Source organism: Macrobrachium rosenbergii, chromosome 13 (assembly GCF_040412425.1).
Source record: "Macrobrachium rosenbergii isolate ZJJX-2024 chromosome 13, ASM4041242v1, whole genome shotgun sequence".
Lineage (NCBI taxonomy): Eukaryota > Metazoa > Arthropoda > Malacostraca > Decapoda > Palaemonidae > Macrobrachium > Macrobrachium rosenbergii.
Window position 1 is genome coordinate 58,931,909 of NC_089753.1, and position 22,500 is coordinate 58,954,408.

The window sequence follows — 22,500 nt, forward strand, 5'->3', positions numbered from 1 at the left end:
ACTCCCAACTTTTAGCTTTTAATTTTCAGCACAAAAGAGCAAACAGGACGGCTATAAACAAACAGCGGAAGTGTATGTACTCTTTTTATTTTATATTGAGTAAATAAATGAATGAAGTACGACTCTTAATATACAAAAGAAATTCAATGTCAGATTGTTTTTCAAATTACATTACGTTACACAACAGTGTTGCGCTCATTCAGCACGATTTTTTCGACTGTGAGCTGCATGGGCCTAGTGCTCCTCTTTTTTCGAAGCAACCAGTCTCATTTCTAGGGCGCACCCGGCTCAGTGCAAAACACATGTCAGGTTCGACCTCCAGACTGTCTTTGTTTTGTTTTTATCTGCATCAGCAAGGAGAACCCGGCCTCGCATAGATAAGTGGTAGCGGATGGTAAGAGCCCCTTTAGTGCAAAGATAATAAATTTTGAGCCCACGCCACTATTTAAATCGAGGAAACCCACTTAATTTAATATTTTTCAGGATGCCTTTTTCGATACCCACAAGAACCGGTTTTGATACCCACTGGCGGCATTGAGGCACTACTTGAGGAACACCTGATCTAGAAATATAACCAGTTTTTGAGTGCCTAGCTATTTCTTATCGTTAAATATACAAACTCAGAGGTCACGCACTGCATCTTAATTCGAGATTAAGTAAGTAGATTATAACTCGGACTCATCGAGAATAACAAGCATCTTCAGTTTTGAAATTCCTCTTAATATTTGGAACTGTCTCTCGCCTGGCTACATTCGTAGAAGCCACTGTCTATTAATCATAATAGTACAAAGCATATATGAATCAGTATAAAATCACTGCAGAGAGAGAGAGAGAGAGAGAGAGAGAGAGAGAGAGAGAGAGAGAGAGAGAGACTATGTTTAAAATTTACATGAGAAAACATTTTCTGTTTAATAATCAACACGTAATGAGAGAAATAGACTACTTTATGTATTAATAAACCTTAAGTCAGAGAGTTTTTTACTTGAGAAAACATCTGTTTTTCCGTTCAATACGTAATGAGAGAAATAATTTACTTAATCTATCAATACCCTCAAAGTCAGAGAGAGAGAAAGAGAAACTATAATTAAAATGTACATGAGAAAACGTGTTTAATATTCAACACATAATAAAAGAAATAATCTACTTAATGTATTAATACCCTCTGAGAGAGAGAGAGAAGAGAGAGAGAGAGAGAGAGAGTGCCAAATCCCCACCCTGCCATTTCAGGAGATTTATTTTTCTCATTAAGAAAAGCGATGAAATAAATTTATCTCCTGTTTCCCAACTCTGATCAGATATCTGTTATTCTATTCTCCCTGAATCTAATGACCCAGATGTTTTATTATCCAATCTGTGGTTTGGGAGAGAGAGAGAGAGAGAGCAGCAATTCACGTGAATTTTATTCAGAGTATCGAAATAAAGATAGGGTCAACATATTTCAACAGTAAAATTATAACTACCGTTTTTGAGAGAGAGAAAGAGAGAGAGAGAGAGAGAGAGAGAGAATGATATGCTGGGGATTAACAAGATGAGATATAAACTGCTTTGCAAACAGCGCCCTAAATCAGAGGTTTAAACTCGGTCGATGCGTTTGCTGTGCCTGTGTACCAGAGTTCCCGTCTGCCGCGAGCGAAAAGAAGAAGCTTGTGTTTACATTCCGCGATTACGATCACAAGAGGAACCCGGTCGATCAGAGATATCCTGGGGCAAATAACCCCTCACCCCTTGCTTTTGGGAGTGGAGGGGGATCCTACTCACGCATTATGGCCAGGAGAAACGTAGGATAGCTTGATCGTCGAAGGATTCCTCAGTCCGACCTCTGGGAAATCAGGATTCTTCTTTTATATTTTTTTTTACGGGATCTTTTTATTCCCGTTCCCTGATCTAATGGCTTTAGTCGAAGAGGAAGACGTGTAAAAGGTCTTTTCCTCTCTCTCTCTCTCTCTCTCTCTCTCTCTCTCTCTCTCTCTCTCTCTCTCTCTCTCTCTCTTTTTTGGTGATGATTCTTCCCGCTGTTTGGTTGCTCTGATGCTGACGTCTACAGCAATTGCGTTTATTGACACAGATCTGTTAAAATAATCCCTGTTATTATTATCATCACTGATAATAGTATTATCAGTTCTTATAATCACTATAATTAGTGGTGACAGTATTTGTAATAGTCATAGGCTAGTAATAATAGTAGATTATTATCATAATCTTAATCATCCTTCAAGTATGGCCTCCAACAAAAAAGTTTGGAAGGAGATTATGTTTCAAACCGTGTCTTGTTTCCTTGAACGTTTATATCAAGTGCTAACAGGATTTCTCAAGAAAGGATGAACGGAATCTGATGAAACTTGGCAGATATATCCGTTAGTTTACCTTGTAGATATGCTGAATATTTGGGAGAACTGAAATGATATAACTCACGGGTTATAATCAAGAACGAAAAGTGAAGAGATTTGGATGAAACTTGGCTAATGCAATCATTAGTTGGCTCTCTAAAAATAATTCACGGTTGAGTTGTTGTTTTGCCACCATAGAAAGCTTTTTGCTTTTGTTTTATGAAAATTAGGCTGCCAAGCCAAGCACTGGGGCACTTTCGGCCATTCAGCGCTCAAGACCGTGAAAAGGGGGAGTTGGATTGGTGTGACAGCAAGACGTATGGAGATCCAGAAAATAAAGGTATGCGCTCCCCTCAAAACTCTTCAATTGTAACGACTCCATATATAATGTAGTATTAAACCAATCAATCAATCTTCTATCGTAATTGCCAATCATGTGACTTTTACGATATCTCTCATAGCGCTGATCTTGGTTCAAACGCCATAACATCTGACTAACTTTTCAGAACACTGTGGTTCAGAATCACATCCTATTAGGAATTCTTTTTTATTTTTTCTTTATTTCTCGTGTTTCTATTGGGTATTCCATTACACTCGTCCGTACCCTGACAGCGAAAAACGTCGTGAAAGAAGTACTGAAAAAACAGATTGAGCCGAGATTGCCAATTTCCCTTTGAGGTGAAAAGAGAATCAACTCATAAACCAGGTGTTTTGACTCAGGCGCCATGACGAGGTGGGGTTGAAAATATTTCGAAAATATGTGACATTTGTTTCCGGTTTGAGACAGAGAAACATCTTGATGAAAAGACTATTTTGAAGCTGATGGTTTACCCTGGCAATTCAAGACATTCTGATAAAATGGCGATTTCAGGATGTTGAAGTTAATGTTTACTCTGTCAAATCAAACCATTTTGATAAAAGAGCAATTTCACGATTTTGAAGTTCATGTTTATCAAATCAAGACATTTTGATAAAAGGGCGATTTCAGGATTTTGCAGTCAATGTTTACTCTCAAATCAAGGCATTTTGATAAAAGGGCGATTTCAGGATTTTGGAGTCAATGTTTACTCTGTCAAATCAAGACGTTTTGATAAAAGAGGGATTTCAGGATTTTGGAGTCAGTGTTTACTCTGTCAGATCAAGGCATTTTGGTAAAAGGGCGATTTCAGGATTTTGCAGTCAATGTTTACTCTGTCAGATCAAAACGTTTTGATAAAAGGGGGATTTCAGGATTTTGGAGTCAATGTTTACTCTGTCAAATCAAGACGTTTTGATAAAATGGCGATTTCAGGATTTTGCAATCAATGTTTACTCTGTCAAATGAAGACATTTTGATAAAATGGCGATTTCAGGATTTTGGAGTTAATGTTCATTATGTCAAATCAAGACATATTGATAAAAGGGCGATTTCAGGATTTTGGAGTTAATATTTACTCTGTCAAATCAAGACATTTTGATAAAGTGGCGATTTCAGGATTTTGGAGTTAATATTTACTCTGTCAAATCAAGACATTTTGATAAAAGGGCGATTTCAGGATTTTGGACTGAATGTGTGCTCTGTCGAATCAAGACATTTTGATAAAATGGAGATTTCAGGATTTTGGAGTTAATATTTACTTTGTCAAATCAAGACATTTTGATAAAAGGGCTATTTCAGGATTTTGGACTTAATGTTTACTCTGTCAAATCAAGACATTTTGATAAAACGGCGATTTCAGGATTTTGGAGTCAGTGTTTACTCTGTCAAATCAAGACATTTTGATAAAACGGCGATTTCAGGATTTTGCGGTCAATGTTTACTCTGTCAAATCAAGACATTTTGATAAAATGGCGATTTCAGGATTTTGGAGTTAATGGTTACTCTGTCAAATCAAGACGTATTGATAAAATGGCGATTTCAGGATTTTGCAGTCAATGTTTACTCTGTCAAATCAAGACATTTTGATAAAATGGCGATTTCAGGATTTTGTAGTCAATGTTTACTATGGCAAGTCAAGACATTTTGATAAAAGGGGGATTTCAGGATTTTGGACTTAATGTGTACTCAGTCAAATAAAGACATATTGATAAAATGGCGATTTCAGGATTTTGAAGTCAATGTTTACTCTGTCAAATCAACACATTTTTTGTAATAAAATGGCGATTTCAGGATTTTGAAGTTTATAATTACTCTGTCAAATCAACACATTTCGATAAATGGGTGATTTCAGGACTTTGAAGTTGATGTTTTCTCTGCCAAATCAAGACACTTTGATACAAGGGAGATTTCAGTATTTTGAAGATTATATTTACTGCCAAATCAAGATTTTTTTTTATAAAAGGGCGGTTTCAGGATTTTGAAGTTGATGTTTACTCTGTCAAATCAAGACATCTTTTTTTTTTATAAAAGGGCGATTTCAGGATTTTTAAGTTGATGTTTACTCTGTCTAATCATGACATTTTGATAAAAGGTTGATTTCTGGATTTAGAAGTTGATATTTACTTTGTCAAATAAAAATTTTTTTATAAAATGGTCATTTCAGGATTTTGAAGCTGATGTTTACTCTGTCAAATGAAGACATTTTGATAAAAGGGAGATTTCAGGATTTTGAAGTTCATGTTTACTCTGTCAAATGGAGACATTTTGATAAAATGGCGATTTCAGTATTTTGAAGTTGATGTTTCCTCTGTCAAATTAAGTCTTTTTGATAAATTTGCGATTTTAGGATTTTGAAGTTGATATATACTCTGTCAAATGAAGACATTTTGATAAAAGGGCGATTTCTGTATTTAGTAATTGATGTTTACGCTATCAAATCAAGACATTTTGATAAAAGGGAGATTTCAGGATTTTGAAGTTTATATTTTCTCTGTCAAATCAAGTTATTTTGATAAAATGGCGATTTCAGGATTTAGAAGTTTTATATTTGCTCTGTCAAATCTAGACATTTTGATAAATGGTCTATGTCAGGCTTTTAACGTTGATGTTTACTCTGTCAAATGAAGACATTTTGATAAGAGGGCGATTTCAGGATTTTGAAGTTGATGTTTACTCTGTCAAATGAAGACATTTTGATAAAAGGGCGATTTCAGGATTTTGAAGTTGGTGTTTACTCTGTCAAATCAAGGCATTTCGATAAAATGGCGATTTCATGATTTTGAAGTTTATGTTTACTCTGTGAAATCAAGACATTTTGATAAAATAGCGATTTCACAATTTTGAAGTTGATGTTTACTTTGTGAAATCAAGACATTTTGGTAAAATGGCGGTTTCAGAATTTAGAAGTTAATATTTACTCTGCCAAATCAGGACATGTTGATAAGAGGGCGATTTCAGGATTTTGAAGTTGATGTTAACCCTGTCAAATCAAGACATTTTGATAAAAGGACGATTTCAGGATTTAGAAGTTGATATTTACTCTGTCAAATCAAGACATTTTTTTTATAAAATGGCGATTTCAGGATTCTGAAGTTTATGTTTACTCTGTGAAATCAAGACATTTTGATAAAAGATTGATTTCAGGATTTTGAAGTTGATGTTTACTCTGTGAAATCAAGACATTTTGATAAAAGGGCGATTTCAGAATTTAGAAGCTAATATTTACTTTGTGAATTCAAGATATTTTGATAAAAGGGAGATTTCAGGATTTTGAAGTTAATGTTTACCCTGTCAAATCAAGTCATTTTGATAAATGGGCGATTTTAGGATTTTGAATTTGATGTTCACTCTGTCAAATCAAGACATTTTGATAAAATAGCGATTTCAGGATTTTGAAGTTGATGTTTACTTTGTCAAATCAAGGCATTTTGATAAATGGGCGATTTAAGGATTTTGAAGTTGATTTTTACTTTGTCAAATCAAGAAATCTTTTTTATAAATGGCGATTTCAGGATTTTGAAGCTGATGTATGATCTGTCAAATCAAGACATTTTGATAAAAGAATTATTTCAGGATTTAGAAGTTGATATTTTCTTTGTCAAATAAGGACATTTTTTTTTATAAAATGACGATTTCAGGATTTTGAAGTTGATGTTTACTCTTTCAAATCAAGACATTTTGATAAATGGGAGATTTTATGATTTTGAAGTTGATGTTTACTCTGTGAAATCAAGACATTTTTGTAAAAGGCAAACTTCAGGATTTTGAAATCGAAGTTTACGTTGTCAAATCAAGACATTTTGATAAAATGGAGATTTCAGGATTTTGAAGTTGATGTTTACTCTTTCAAATCAAGACATTTTGATAAATGGGAGATTTTATGATTTTGAAGTTGATGTTTCCTTTGTCAAATCAAGAAATTTTTATAAAAGGGAGACTTCAGGATTTTGAAGTCGAAGTTTACGTTGTCAAATCAAGACATTTTGATAAAATGGAGATTTCAGGATTTTGAAGTTGATGCATACTCTGTCAAATCAAGACATTTTGATTAAAGGGGGATTTCAGGTTTTTGAAGTTGATGTTTACTCCGTCAAATGAAGACATTTTGATAAAATGGAGATTTCAGGATTTAGAAATTGATGTTTACTTTGTCAAATCAAGACTTTTTTATATAAAGGTGCGATTCAGGATTTGAAGTTGATGTTTATTCTGCTAAATCAAGACATTTTGATAAAAGGGCGATTTCAGGATTTTGAAGTTGATGTATACTCTGTCAAATGAAGACATTTTGATAAAATGGAGATTTCAGGATTTAGAAATTGATGTTTACTTTGTCAAATCAAGACTTTTTTTATATAAAGGTGCGATTCCAGGATTTGAAGTTGATGTTTATTCTGCTAAATCAAGACATTTTGATAAAAGGGCGATTTCAGGATTTTGAAGTTGATGTTTACTCTGTCAAATCAAGACATTTTGATAAAAGGGCTGTTTCAGGATTTTGAAGTTTATACAGTATTTACACTGTCAAATGGCGATTTCAGGATTAAAAAGATTTATATTTACTCTGTCAATTGGAGACATTTTGATAAATTGTCGATTTTAGGATTTTGAAGTTGATATGTACTCTGTCAAATCAAGATATTTTAATAAATAGGCGATTTCAGGATTTTAAAGTTGATGTTTACTCTGTCACATCAAGATATTTTGATAAAAGGGAGATTTCAGGATTTTGAAGTTGTTGTTTACTCTGTCAATTCAAGACATTTTGATAAAATGGAGATTTCAGGATTTTGAAGTTGATGTATACTCTGTCAAGTTAAGTATATCTTAGTTTTACCAGACCACTGAGCTGATTAACAGCTCTCCTAGGGCTGGCCCGAAGGATTAGACTTATTTTACGTGGCTAAGAACCAATTGGTTACTTAGCAAAGAAGACATATTGATAAAAGGGATATTTCAGGATCTAGAAATTGATGTTTACTTTGTCAAATCAAGACTTTTTTTTTTATTAAAGTGCGATTTCAGGATTTGAAGTTGATATTTATTCTGTCAAATCAAGACATTTTCATAAAATGGCGATTTCAGGATTTTGAAGTTTATGTTTACTTTGTCAAATCGACATTTTGATAAAATGGCGATTTCAGGATTTTGAAGTTGAAGTTTACTCTGTCAAATCCAGATATTTTGATAAAATGGCGATTTCAGGATTTTGAAGTTGATATTTACTGTCAAATCAATACTTTTTTTTTATAAAATGGCGATTTCAGGATTTTGAAGTTGATGTTTACTCTGTCAAATCAAGACTTTTTGATAAAAGGGCGATTTCTCGATTTTCAAGTCGATGTCTAGTCCATCAGATCAAGTTTTGGTGATGTTGATTGTAATGATTATGGTGATGTTTTCGCGTCAATTCTTACATTGCAGTTTAGGTATTACTAAAAGGTGTTTGCAGAGTCCCTTCGACCCCCAGCTGCACCCACTTTTTATCCTTTTACTTTACCTCCATTCCCTCTTCCTTTCTTCAGTCTTGCTGCCCAGCCTCTCTAACTATTACGTCATAGTCATGACCTTTAGTTCTGTGTACTTAATCTCTTTATTTTAAAGCTCTTAACCTTGCTGTCCAACCCCTCTAACTCTCTCTTTTCGTGTGTTTAAGCCTGGATGGCCAAAAGTTTCCCAGTGTTTAGCTTGGCAGCCTAAATTTCATTAACATCAAATCATTCGTACGTTGAGGATATATGATTATGATAAATAACAAAATGTTGGCCTATGGTGTGGTCAAAAGTGATAGTGGTGATGATGATCGTGGTGTCAGGTAATATGTTCTTGAAAATGATGATTATAAAAATGGTGATGATACGGATTATAATGATGATGGAGACAGCTCCGTGTCCTTACCGGATGTCGTAATCATCACCATTATCAAAGATTTGATGGTGATTGTTATGATGACACCAGGTCAGGTTTAAAGGAAAGTGATGATGGTGAAAGTGGTGATAATAATGATTACAATGATGATGATGACAGGGCCAGGTTCTTATAATGAATAACAAGATGTTGCTCTTCTGTGTAGTCAAAATTGATCTCACTGATGATTAAGAAATTACATCAGGTTTTTGGAAAATGATAATGATGAAAATAGTGATAATAATGATGATTATAATGATGAGACAGAACCGTGTCCTTACAGGATTTTGTAATCATCACCATTATCAGAGAGATGATGGTGATGATTATATTGAATCCAGGTCAGGTTTTCAGGAAAGTGATAATGATAAAAATAGTGATGATAATGATAATAATGGTGAGACAGAACCGGATCCTTATAACGAAGAACAAAAAGTTGCTTTATATGCAGTCAAAAGTGATGGCACTGTTGATTAAGATATCAGATTAGTTTTTGGGAAAATGATAATGATGAAAATAGTGACAATAATGATGATAATGATAATTATAATGATAATAAGACAGAACCGGGTCCTTATGGTGAGTAACAAGATGTTACTCTTTGTTGCAGTCAAAAGTGATGGCAATGATGATTAAAATATTACATCAGGTTTTCAGGAAAAAATATAATGATTAAAATGGTGATAAAAATGATGATTATAATAATGATGATACGACAGCTCCGTATCCTTACCGGATTTCGTACGGAGAAGCGGCCTTTATGCCAAAGAGATTATGGTGATGACGTTAGGTCAGGTGTTCAGAAAAATGATAATAATAAAAATAATGATAATGATGACAGACAGTCGTTGATGTAGTAAAAAATGACAGCACGTTGATTAAGAAATTAGATCATGTTTTTGGAAAAAATGTCATGATAAAAATGATAATGATGAAAATAGTGATAATAATGATGATTATAATGATGATGAGACATATCCGCATCCTTACAGGATTTCGTACGAAGTAGCGGTGGGCCTTATGCCAAACGCAATTCGCGTCCCTTTAAACTGAAAAAGTATTCGGGCGGTTTCGTTGGTCCAAATCCCTAAGACAAACATCCCGCAGAGGGATGATAAAGACCCCAATTTGAATTTTGGGGGTAAAAGCGCTTTTCGATCTCGCGTGGCGTTGCGTAAACAGAGATTTGGGGTGGGGCGAGGTGGGGTTCATTTTAGGTGGGGGAGGGGGTTATAGAGTCTAATTGGCACAGGAAATGGAGGGGGGGGGAATTTGGGAAGTGGGTAGAGGAGGGGATGTCTAGAGACGAAATTATATTTTATGTAGACAATAAGTGACGTCATTATTACCGAAAGAATTGAAATCGCATTGAAAGTACAATGGTCATTGTATTTAGTAACTTAAGCGCCAGAATCTTTAAATAATGAAATGTCATTATATTTCGACAAAGTAATGTCATATTACTTTCTTTAAATGCCCCAATATTCGAATTATGAAATAATGATATTCGAAAAATGAAATGCCATTTTTTTAACAATACTTAAAGAAATAAAATCATTTTGAAAGAAAGATTGTCATTATATTTAGTAAATTAAATGTCAGTATGTTTAAATGACGAAATGTTATTGTATTTAAACAAACTAATATCCTGACACTTACATCAAATGTCACAATCTTCGAAAATCGAAATGTCATTTAGTTTTGATACTACTGAATTAAATACAATTTTATTTAGATAGTGACTGTCATTTAATTTTGTAAGCTTAATGCTGGCATTTTTAAATGACGAAATGTCATTGTATTTAAACAATGTCTTGATACTTATATTAAGTGTCAAAATATTCGAAAACCGAAATGTCATGTTGTTTTAAAACTACTGAACGAAATATAATGGTATTGAAATAAATATTGTCATTATATTTGGTAAATTAAATGTCAGTATAATTAAATGACGAAGTAATGCCCTAACACTAAGTTTAAATGTCAGAAACAGACGCGTTATTTTGTTTTAACATTACTGAATGAAATAAAAAATTGTATTTCAACGGAGATCGTCATTATATTTTGTAAGCTAAATGCCAGTATGTTTAAATGACAATATGCCATTGCATTTAAACGAAGAAATGTCCTAATGCTTCTTTCAAATGTCACAATATTAGAATGACGAATTATAGTAACATCCGTAAGACGAAATATCATTTTGTTTAAACACAAATTCTCATGATATTCAGACATTAAAATTATATTCAGACAATGAAATTTAATGATGTCTAAGATATGAAATGTCATTATATGTAAACAATGAAATGTCAGTTTACAGAAACATTAAAATGTCATGGTTATATCATGAAATGTTAAAATGTTAGACGAGGTATGATTGTAGATAAGAACATTCAGATACCGTTACATTTAATAAAGATACGGCAATCTTAAACTATATATATATATATATATATATATATATATATATATATATATATATATATATATATATATATATATATATATATATATATATATATATATATGTTATATGTATATATATATATATATATATATATATATATATATATATATATATATATATATATATATATATATATATATATATATATATATATATATATATATATATATATATATATATATATATATATATACACGGGACGACGAACTTTTTACCAACTAAAAAATTCCCCTCGGTAACATATATGAAAATATATTATTTCCGAGGTAGAGCGAATTGGATATTAAAGGATATTTGTAGCTTAATGCTTGTATATGAATCACGGTGATGTGATAAAAATTCATTCTATATATATATATATATATATATATATATATATATATATATTTATATATATATATATATATATATATATGCATATTACATATACATATATATATGTGTATGTGTGTTTATGTATACATCCACTTACAGAAAACTTACAAATAACACGTTTATTCACAAAAGACTCAAAAGCCCTCTTGAATGAACTTTTGTGAAAAAATCGCAGAAAATGCTTTCCAGCAGATTTTATAAATGTAAAATTTATTTCCAAACGAAATGAGACGTGTAAAATTATTTGTAAACCATTCTCAATATCTAAATAAATTTCTCAGTGGAATGAGAAATATAAAATTCAATTCAATTCCTTATTAAAATCTGAGTTACCACTCCTACCTGACACTACCTTGACACGACCTTGACGCTCCCTTGACACTCACCTGACACTTCCTTCGCTTGACACTCTCTTCACACTCCCTTGACACCCAGTTGACACTCACCTGTCAACAGCGATGAGCAGCACCGAAAATATAGCAGCCTCCACAGCGAGTGCCATTAGTGCTTTAGACGCCTGGCACCACCAGAACTGCTCGGCGCCCCTGGTCACTTCCTCCTGCCCTTCGGCGCCTCCGGCTGTGCTGGGTGACAGCAGGTGCGTCAGCCCTGCCAGTCTAAGGGCCTGGACTGGAACCACGACCACCGTTGACACCAGATTGGCTGACGTCAGCGATAGGACAAATCTGGGAAAGTTGGGGAGAATTAGTGGGAAGTTTTTATCATGGGGCCAGGATCTCTCTCTCTCTCTCTCTCTCTCTCTCTCTCTCTCTCTCTCTCTCTCTCTCTCTCTCTCTCTCTCTCTCTCTCTCTCTCTCAAACACACACACACACACCTATTTATGTTCATAAATATACTGCCAATTCTCAATTCAAAAAGAATATTTTCATCATAAGTTCCTGAATATTTTCTGTTGAATTTACCACCTAATCCCCGTAATGGACTAAACGTTGACTTTCAACACTCAAAGTTTTAGACACCATTTATTAATCGAGTTTTACGTATCATTTTGGGTTATTTCCAGATATTAATGTTTAATGTTAAATTATTATCCTTCGGAAACAAAGTTAATGTTCATAATGAGACGCTGATTTATTAATCTATTTTGCTTCAACTGTTTTGTTTCTTATTTTTTTTTATTTTGTATGCCAAAGTTCTCATATTTACTTTACAAAAGGACATAAGGGTGGATTTAGGGAATATAGTTACAAGATTTAAGGTGTTATTTCTCAACAGAATAACAAAACGGCTCTTTTTACTGTGGTCATTATTTTCGTTTGTTCTATTATTCTATTATTTTTAGCTGTCATTCTTGACGTTTGGAAAATATGTACATTTTCTTTATCATCTCCTCCGTTTTAATGAGGGTGTTGAGTTTCCTTGATTTTCCTTCGGTTTTGGGAAAATATTTTCTGATATTTACTGACAGTTTATTGCGTCAAAGTCCTAACAAAATAAATACGAAATGAAACCATTTTTCCTTCCCCAAATCCTCAAAAACTAAACTTTACACAAATACCAGCTATTAAAGTCAACTCTCCCAGTTTCTTCCTTATCTGAATCCAAACAGCTCTTTCCCCTCCCACCCATCTGATATCATTCTCACCTTCAAATAAAACAGTATACAAATTGTCCTATTATGATACAAATTGTCCCACTTTGCTTCGAATGGACAAAAACAAAACAAAAAAAAAGAGCCCACGAGCCGAATAGTCCTACAATAGCCCAAACGACAACAGAGAAGGGCCCTAGTATTGTTGTTATTGTACCTACAACAGTTATGAAAACGAGAACAATAGGAATTGTCACACAACCTCAGCCCTCGGTCCATATTGAAAGGTGCCGAGTTCGCATTCCAACCAGGAATTAATACTCATTTAAATAACCCATTCCTATTTTGATACTTCTGACAGGGAATGTGGCTGCTGTTGCCGCCTTTGGGTGAGCTGGTTTTGGTATTGCTTCTCTTTCTCTTTCTGCTGCTGCCGTTTACGAGAAACACTACTAATTGGAAGAACGAGAGAGAGAGAGAGAGAGAGAGAGAGAGAGAGAGAGAGAGCGAGAGAGAGAGAGAGAGAGAGAGAGAGAGAGAGAGAGAGAGAGAGAGAGAGAGAGAAGCGGTTCGTTAAAATGTCAGCGAGTCAGGCTTCGTATATTGGCAGTTTGCGTACGTGTTTATGCGTGTGTGTGTGTTGGGGGTGGTTGGGTTGGTGTTTGTGTGTTTGAGTGTTTGTGGTGTTTGTGTGTGTTTGTGTTTGTGTGTGTGTAAGCCTGTGGGCGCGTTTGTGTGTGTGTTTGTGTCTGTGTATGTGTAAGCTGTGCATGGGTCTGTGTGCGTGTGTGTGATACAGCAACGAGTGGGTCCCTTATAGTGATGAGGATCTTGTGTAGGTGTGCATGTGTTTGTGTGTGTGTGAGTCTGTGTGTGTGTGTGTGTGTGTGTGATACGACAGGAAGTGGGTCCCTTATGGCAAGGAGGATCTAACTTCACTTGTTTCAGAAGCCTCTGTTTTTTGGTAAACGCCGATTATGAGGGAGTGCGAGAGAATGAGATCTCACCAAAGATGGAGTGGATTAATTTAAAGATTTGTCATATATGTGAGTATATACGCGTGTGTGTGTGTATGTATGCCTGCGTGTGTGTGTGAGTGCGCCTTAGCAATCCCAAATCCTTCTTATCAGCAAGGACCCTTTAAAAACAGCCCAATAATTCTCTTTCTTATCCTCCTATCCTAAACGTGCCAAGTGACCTAGTTTCTGAAACATGTTGGGGGAAAGTATTAAGTCAAAGTTTGCCACTTCCTTTTATTCGGTATTAATTCGACCTCTTGGAACAAGGCCACAACAGGGGGCCCATTGACTTGAAATTATTATTATTATTATTATTATTATTATTATTATTATTATTCAGAGGATGACGCCTGTTCATATGGAACAAGCCCACAGTGGTCACTGGCTTGAAATTAAAGCATTATTGTTATAATTATTATTCTATATATGGTCTCCTCAATTCTTCTTATTATTTTCTTTTCATCAGGGCTGATATTTCCTAATAACTGGCCTATGCTCATAGTCTGGATAAGGAATCGGTTTCTTGAAGTACTAATTTTGTTGCATACGAAAAATGGAAGTTAAAAGTAACATCTGATCGCCGTAGAGTTCGCAAATTACAGAATCTGGAAATCAGGATTATTCTCGTGTAGAATCTTCGTCGTTGTTCTAAGGGCGTAGCGGAATTCCAACGTTTCCAACCATATCATCGGTTCATTCTCAAGGAAATAGCAAGAAGAAATGAGAGGACCATATATAAAATCAACTCCACTGATGCTGCCATTCTCTTTAAGAAGACATGCTTGAGTGAGGGTCTGTTACCTTCATAGTATTATTATTATTATTATTATTATTATTATTATTATTATTATTATTATTATTATTATTATTGTTTTATTATTATTATTATTATTATTATTATTATTATTATTATTATTATTATTATTATTATTATTATTATTATTATTATTATTATTATTAAGAAGAAGATGAGCCCTACTGATATGGAACAAGCCAACCACAGTGAAATTGACTTGAAATTCAAGCTTCCAAAGAATATTATGGTGTTCATTTGAAAGGGGTAACAGAAGGTAATGCGAAACACAGATGGAAGAGATCGCTTATTAGAAAAGAAAAAGTATATTAACATGTTCTTGCAGGGAAACTGAGCTGGAGGCAAGGATATGCTTTAATAAATGCTCAGTTGGATGGCGTGTTTTGACTGAGTGCGCTCGGTGCCCCCTTGTTACTGTGTGATTACTTTTTCGAGGTGAAAATATGACAGAACTTGTAACTGGTTCTCTTGGCAGTAGGCTTTGTATAACTGGTGTTTGATATATATATATATATATATATATATATATATATATATATATATATATATATATATATATATATATATATATATATATATATATATATATATATATACAGTATGTATATGTGATATATATATATATATATATATATGTATATATATATATATATATATATATATATATATATATATATATATATATATATACAGTATATATGGATGTGTATATATATATATATATATATATGTGTGTGTGTGTGTGTGTGTGTGTGTGTGTGTGTGTGCATATAGACAGATAGAAAATCACTTAGGTTCATGTCGTTTTTATTTCGTATTCAATATACAACGATAATGTATTAGTGATGTAAAATACACATGAGTCGGAATATATTTACATATAGATAGGCAGATAGATAAATAGATAGCTAGATAGATAGAATAGATAGATAGATAGATGAATATCTAGTATGTATGTATGTATGTATGTATGTATGTATGTATGTGAGTAAGTTGGTCAGTTTGCATATGAATCAACACACATTATGACATTACTTTCCCAACTATGAAAGTAGTTACTTTACCCAATTAGGAGCGTAATAACCTCGATATATTACTTAATACAAGCCTTAATACTTATCCAGGATCCTTTATCCGATAAGATTAACAGCCTTCACTCATACATTATTGAAAAAGCTCTCTACATTCCACCAAGACGTCCCTTAAGAAACTTTTGAAAAAAAGAAACGGAATGTAGAACGCAGATGCAATCTACCTTTCTTTCGTGCCAGCGCTCTTGTATCGTGACAGCCCTAATTTACAGGTGAGGAGGCAGACAGGCAGGTGTTGAAGCCACCTCTTTAGGGAGGAGTGAGGTAGAGAGGGAGTGAGTGAGGGAGGGAGGGAGAGAGGGAGGTAGGCGGGGTCTTTGATCAACTTATGTACCTCTTCCCTCTGCCTCTCTCTCTCCAGGCGAAACGATGCTGTGACCTACATAAACTTGTTATGATCGAGACGTTCTTTGGCTCTCTCGAGCTCGCTCTCTCGCTTTCTCCTGCCCAAGTTCGATCTCCTGAGTGATGGGACGCCCAAGATGAGATGGGGATGGCTTCTAATACTGCCTCTGCTGCGTCTTCGTCTTCGTCTTCTTCGTCGAGAATTTGAAACTCGAGGATTTGGATTGTTTAATTTTATCTTTCTGTCTTGTGTTTGCCGTCTTTCTGTATCAGTTCTGAATATTTTTGCTTGATTTTATCTTTCTCTCTTGCGTTTTCCCTCTTTCTGTATCAGTTCTGAGGCTTTGTTCCAGAGGTCCTTTATTCCTCACACCACTGGACTGTGGAACGGCCTCCCTGAGGATGTCTTGCAACTGGAACTTCGGAAGTTCAAGCGAAGATGCAATGCGTTACTACCCTTATACAATTCTCCTTGTATTTTAATAATCTACTTACATTTTTTCTATCTATTTATCAACTTGTTAATTCCTTTTTTTCTTTTTAATAAGTCTTCTTTCTTTCTAATGAACACCATATTCTTTGGAAGCTTGAATTTCAAGTCAATGGCCCCTGTGGTAGGATTGTTCCATATGAATAGGGTTCATCATCTGAAAAACAATATTGTTCATATATTGCTTTTCATGCCCGACTCCTGAATGCCATCAGTTCATGAAGGGTGGAGGGTTAGGAATTAAATTTTGATGGCTATTTTATTTTTGTAATTTTTGGTAGCGAATTTATAAGGTCAGGCCAAGAAAATCTTGAGATAGGATGAATATTCTTGATAGTCTCATGCCGCTTTTTCATTGTTGAAATAAAACTTGTACCATCTAACCTTAATGCCTGTTATACGAAGAACTTCAAAAAGTCTTCATTATCTTCTTTCCGTTTGTCCATGTTTTATTTTTGCGTGTTTATTTACATTTAAACAGAAACTATTCCTCTTTGTACATTTGTCAATTTTTTCTTTACGCGTGTTTATTTGCTCATTTCTTTACTCATGCTCTGCATTTAATTGCCAATTGATTGATTGATTTCCTTCATTATCCTTTCACTAAATAAATTAATCACCCATTTACATTTAAACAGAAATTGTAATTCCTCTTTGTACATCTACCAATTCTGGCAAGTCTTCCTGCTATTTTGTCGTCACTCAATATATCAATAAGCCTGGTAGTCTCGATTTGCTCGTTTTTTATTTGTTTTTATTTTGTCGTTTTTAGTTATTTTTTGTCATCTGTCATTCCACTGTACAATGTATTCAGTGAGTACACTCTCGAAATTTGACATTTTTTATTTATAAAATTTCAGTCACCTTGACGGAAGATAGAGAATTTTCGTCATTGCTTATAAAACAAAATTAAACAATATTTTTTATTCTATTTTTATATAGATCTTCTTCATTCTGATAATTTACCTATTTTCCTTAATCATTAGACCAGTTTAATACAAAGTCTATTGCCCAAGTGTACTTTGGTAACAGTATAGCTCCATAATATTTTGGTGAATGTTTATGCCATTATGTAACGTCTGTGTGAGTATCCCCCATAGATTAGTTACTAATCATAAAAATAGTAATTTTCTTTCATTCTTCTTCCCATAGTTTTGCAAATGGAAACATTTATATGCACACAAATGCACACAGTAAAATAGATAATGCATACATTATTTAGCAGGAAATGAAAACTTTATAGAGGTTTTCCACTGAGGTTTATAGGAGCTAATGATATAGCTACACACACACACACAATTCATGTATGTATGTATATGTATGTATATGTATATATATATATATATATATATATATATATATATATATATATATATATATATATATATATGTATGTATGTGTACATATATACATACATCCATACAGACATACTGTACATAATTAAATTTGTTTACCAATAATTCTTTTATTAAGCAAAAGGAAACTCATATCATTTGTCCGAAATATTAGATATATTCTTTCGTAACGGAACATAATAACGCCTTTTGCGGTATTGAGGTATAAATATCCGCTTGGAAAAGATACACCCACATGCATAAGGAGAGACATACACTCTGCTGCTATGCGATATATTAATACATGTCAGATAAATGCTGGATGAAGGTATATGTACAGTATATAAACTTAAAATGATTAATCAGAACTGTCATCTTCATGACGAAATAGAATTAATTGCCTTGCAATTGAGGAAAAATGAGATAATCTGAGAGATTCATATATACATATACATACATATATATGTATATATATATATATATATATATATATATATATATATATATATATATATATATATTTATGTATATATACATATATATATATATATATATATATATATATGTGTTTGTGTGTGTGTATACACACATGTATATAAAATTATATATATATATATATATATATAAATATATATATATATATATATATATATAATAAATATATACACATATTTATTTATTTATATATACATATATATATATAAATATATATATACATATATATATAATAAATATATATATATATATATATATATATATATATATATATATATATATATATATAAATATATATATTTATATATATAAATATATATACACACATATATATATATATGTATATATATACATATATATATTTATAATTCATATATATAATTTATATATATGTATGTATGTATATATATGGAAAACTGCTTTCAGCATCCAAAATAAAATTATTTAAAAACAAACTATCAATTCCAGCATCCCCATCTCCATAGCAACAGGAACCGTACCCACTCATTCACAACCACACATAAAAAAAAAAAAAAAAAAAAAAAAAATTTAAAAATACACATGATCAAAAGAGTGGGAGACAAAATAAAAAAAAAACTCCTCGATAATTAACTCCAAGCCACTCCAATTGAAATTCAGAATGTGGAACCCCCCAATTCGGAATTAATGTATGCAAATTAAAACGCCGTAGTTGGTCGAACGCGGATAAGGGAATTCACCGTTGGCTGAATCTATGTATGCAAATGAGATTGGAAGAATAAATGTTAATGATGCTTTTACTATTTTCTTTATCGTCTTATTGATTTATAGATTTTATTTGTATAGTTTGAGTAAGTTGGATACTGCAGTGCATGTGGATTTACCTGTGTCTTTGTGGGTTAATACATTAATAAGTTAAGGAGGGGAAGTTTCTGATGATAACTTTTGTCTTTACACGATTTCACGTCCTAGAATGTATGAATGTATATATACATGTATACATTTATTATATATATATATATATATATATATATATATATATATATATATATATATATATATATATTACATATTATTATATATTATGTACATACACACACACATATATATACAGTATATATATATATATATATATATATATATATATATATATATATATATATATATATATATATATATATATATATATATATATATATATATATATATATATATATATATATATATATATATATATATATATATATATATATATATATATATATATATATATATATATATATATATATATATATATGTATGTTTTGTGTATATACATACATATATATGCATATATATATATGTGTGTGTATACATACATCATATATATATATATATATATATACATATATATATGTATATATATGTGTACTCATGTTCTTTTTTATGGTTTTTTAATCGCTGTAAAATAGAGATTTTTTATTTTAAAACTAAAAATTAGCTCAAATTAGGTAAGCTTTGGCAAGTGTCTGTATAAGTCTACGGTATTTTAGTAACACATTTCATTTACACGCATCATCGTTGCTTTGGTATGGTTATGTAAAGAAAAATTATATATATATTTTAGGAAAAAAATTTAATGACGAACAGTTTTATTTATTTTTTTCTACGTGTGCATTTCCTGATTTTGATATTTCAAATGAAATCTTGCAGCGCCAACACAAGAAATTGCAAGAGTTGCAGTGTTACTGCGTTAATATGAAAAATGTCTACCAGATTTACCAAAGGGTCATTACAAAAATTAAGGGAGATTATCGGTGGAGCAATATTAACGATTCATGGCAGACTGTAAGCGAGGCAAGACCTATATTTTTTTTTTTAACTTTGTGCGTTTTTTTTTTTAATTTTATCATATTTGCTTTTTCACCTCGTCATTGCATTTGTTCTTTATATTGTTTTACGATAAATCGCAGAAAATACATGAATAAAAGGAATTTTTACGATAATATAACGTTAAAATTCCCACCCACCTACAGAGTTAGTTGCATATGTTTTCTCGGTGGAGCAATTTTCAAGATTCTCGCCAAATTGTAAGCAAAGCAAGACCTATCTTTTCTCTTTTATTTAAAATTGTATTTATTCATTTATATCAAACTTGCTTTTTTCCCTCATTACTGATTTTATTCTTTACTATTTTTAAATTATAATTAGCAGAAAATACTTGAATAAAAGGTATTTTTACTAGAATATTACAGATTAGTATTCATGCCCATCTAGGAAGTTAATTGCACGCATTTACTCGTACGCAAATGCGTCTCAAATTGCCTCTAATTCCTTCGCTAACGTTATGTTTATTCCTTCGCTGCATTACTAATTCTACTCGGTACTCTCGGGAGCATTTCCCAGAATGCTTAATCCTTTGGTAATGGTGCTGGTTTCTACGTGCCAATTGTGTGTTTAGAGTTCCGTAATATGTTCTGACCTCCTTGTTTTGTTATAGTGTCATGATCATGTTGCAAAGCGTTTATAGTAGACATTACTCACTTTTTTTATTTATTTATCTATTTATTTATTTGTTAATTTTGTGTTATGTATTATCTTTTTTATTTCTGTATTTCCCCTTACCTTCTGTTACTTCTCTCTCATGAATTTCAAGTCAGTGGCCCCTTTGGATGGCTTGTTCCATATGAATGGGGTTCATTATCTGAATAATAATAATAATAATAATAATAATAATAATAATAATAATAATAATAATAATAACTAGATCCGTATGTACTCTTTGAGCAAGGGTTTTTCAGTACGGTTTATGATATTAGCAAGAAAAATAATGAAATTCTACAGGATTTTCTCGCCATATGTAACTTCTTTTCATAGTTGAGCAGTGTTCATTAGTTTGTATATTAACCAGAACGGCTATTGACAGATCTACCGAAGTGTTTGTAGTTTAATTTACTTGTTTTCCTTCGTAGAGTAACCGTATCCAGAGTAACTAGATCCTTATAATATTATTGTGAATCTTACTGTTAAAGTTATGTCATCAGTACTGTTTGTGATAATTGCAGGCAAAATTGTAAAACTCTAAGGGGTTGTCCCACCACATTTAAATTACTTTCACAGTAGAGCCCCATACGTTTGTTTGTATGTAAAAAGAGGTAAAAAATTGGAACAGGCTGTAAAACGCCTACTTAATCTTCTGAATGTATTTAACATTCTTTATTTAACTTATTTTCATAGTGGTAGAGAATGAGTTCAGTTTGCATATAAGAAAAGGGAAAATATTCATACGAATTTGTAAAACTCTACGGATTTATCACTCCACATTTAACTTACTTTCATAGAATTGCAGTATACGATCAAGTTTGTATATCAGCAGAGGGGAAAAATGTGGCAATACAGTTGCTGATGGATAGATAGATAAAGGAAATACAATACTATCTGGAAATTAGAACAGAAAGACGCACAGGAGAGGTTGAAAGACTCACTAAAATCTCGCATCCGTTTTCACTTAGGGCATAAAAACAAGTTACATAATTTTAATCTCTTATACATATTTCTACAAGCATGTTTCTAGCCACAGTACATTCATTCTTCATAAAAAAAATCCTCGCATCCTTTGTTGTAATATTGATATGACCCTTTTAAGTGTTAGAAAAAATTCCTCTCTTTAACAATTTTTTTTGTCTTTCATCAGACAATGTCATTGTTAGCCACAGTCCCATTTGCATAGCTAGCGCTAAAATGGCCGTTGTTTTATTCATGTGTAAATCTCCTCTTTTTATCATTATGGAGATTAGGCGGTCTCTCTGGCTTTTACAGTGAACGTCTACGATGAAATTCTACACGATTCTACAATGAACCTCTACAATGAACATCAGAATAATGCGTTAAGTGATGGTGTGTTTAAGATTTCCTTTGAGCAGATATGAGCAAAGATTAAATCTTTTTGTTGTGTTTTGATCTAAC

At 32.4% G+C, this 22,500-nt stretch overlaps 1 protein-coding gene across 1 annotated transcript in view; it reads right to left on the reverse strand.

The window, feature by feature from the left end:
- The window catches only part of LOC136845357 (beta-1 adrenergic receptor-like), a 157,843-nt gene that overhangs the window by 24,071 nt on the left and 111,272 nt on the right, over positions 1-22,500 (reverse strand). Inside the window, exon 3 of the mRNA XM_067115630.1 lies at positions 11,881-12,120. Coding sequence (XP_066971731.1) covers positions 11,881-12,120 — 240 coding nt within the window. The remainder of the gene's footprint in view (positions 1-11,880; positions 12,121-22,500) is intronic.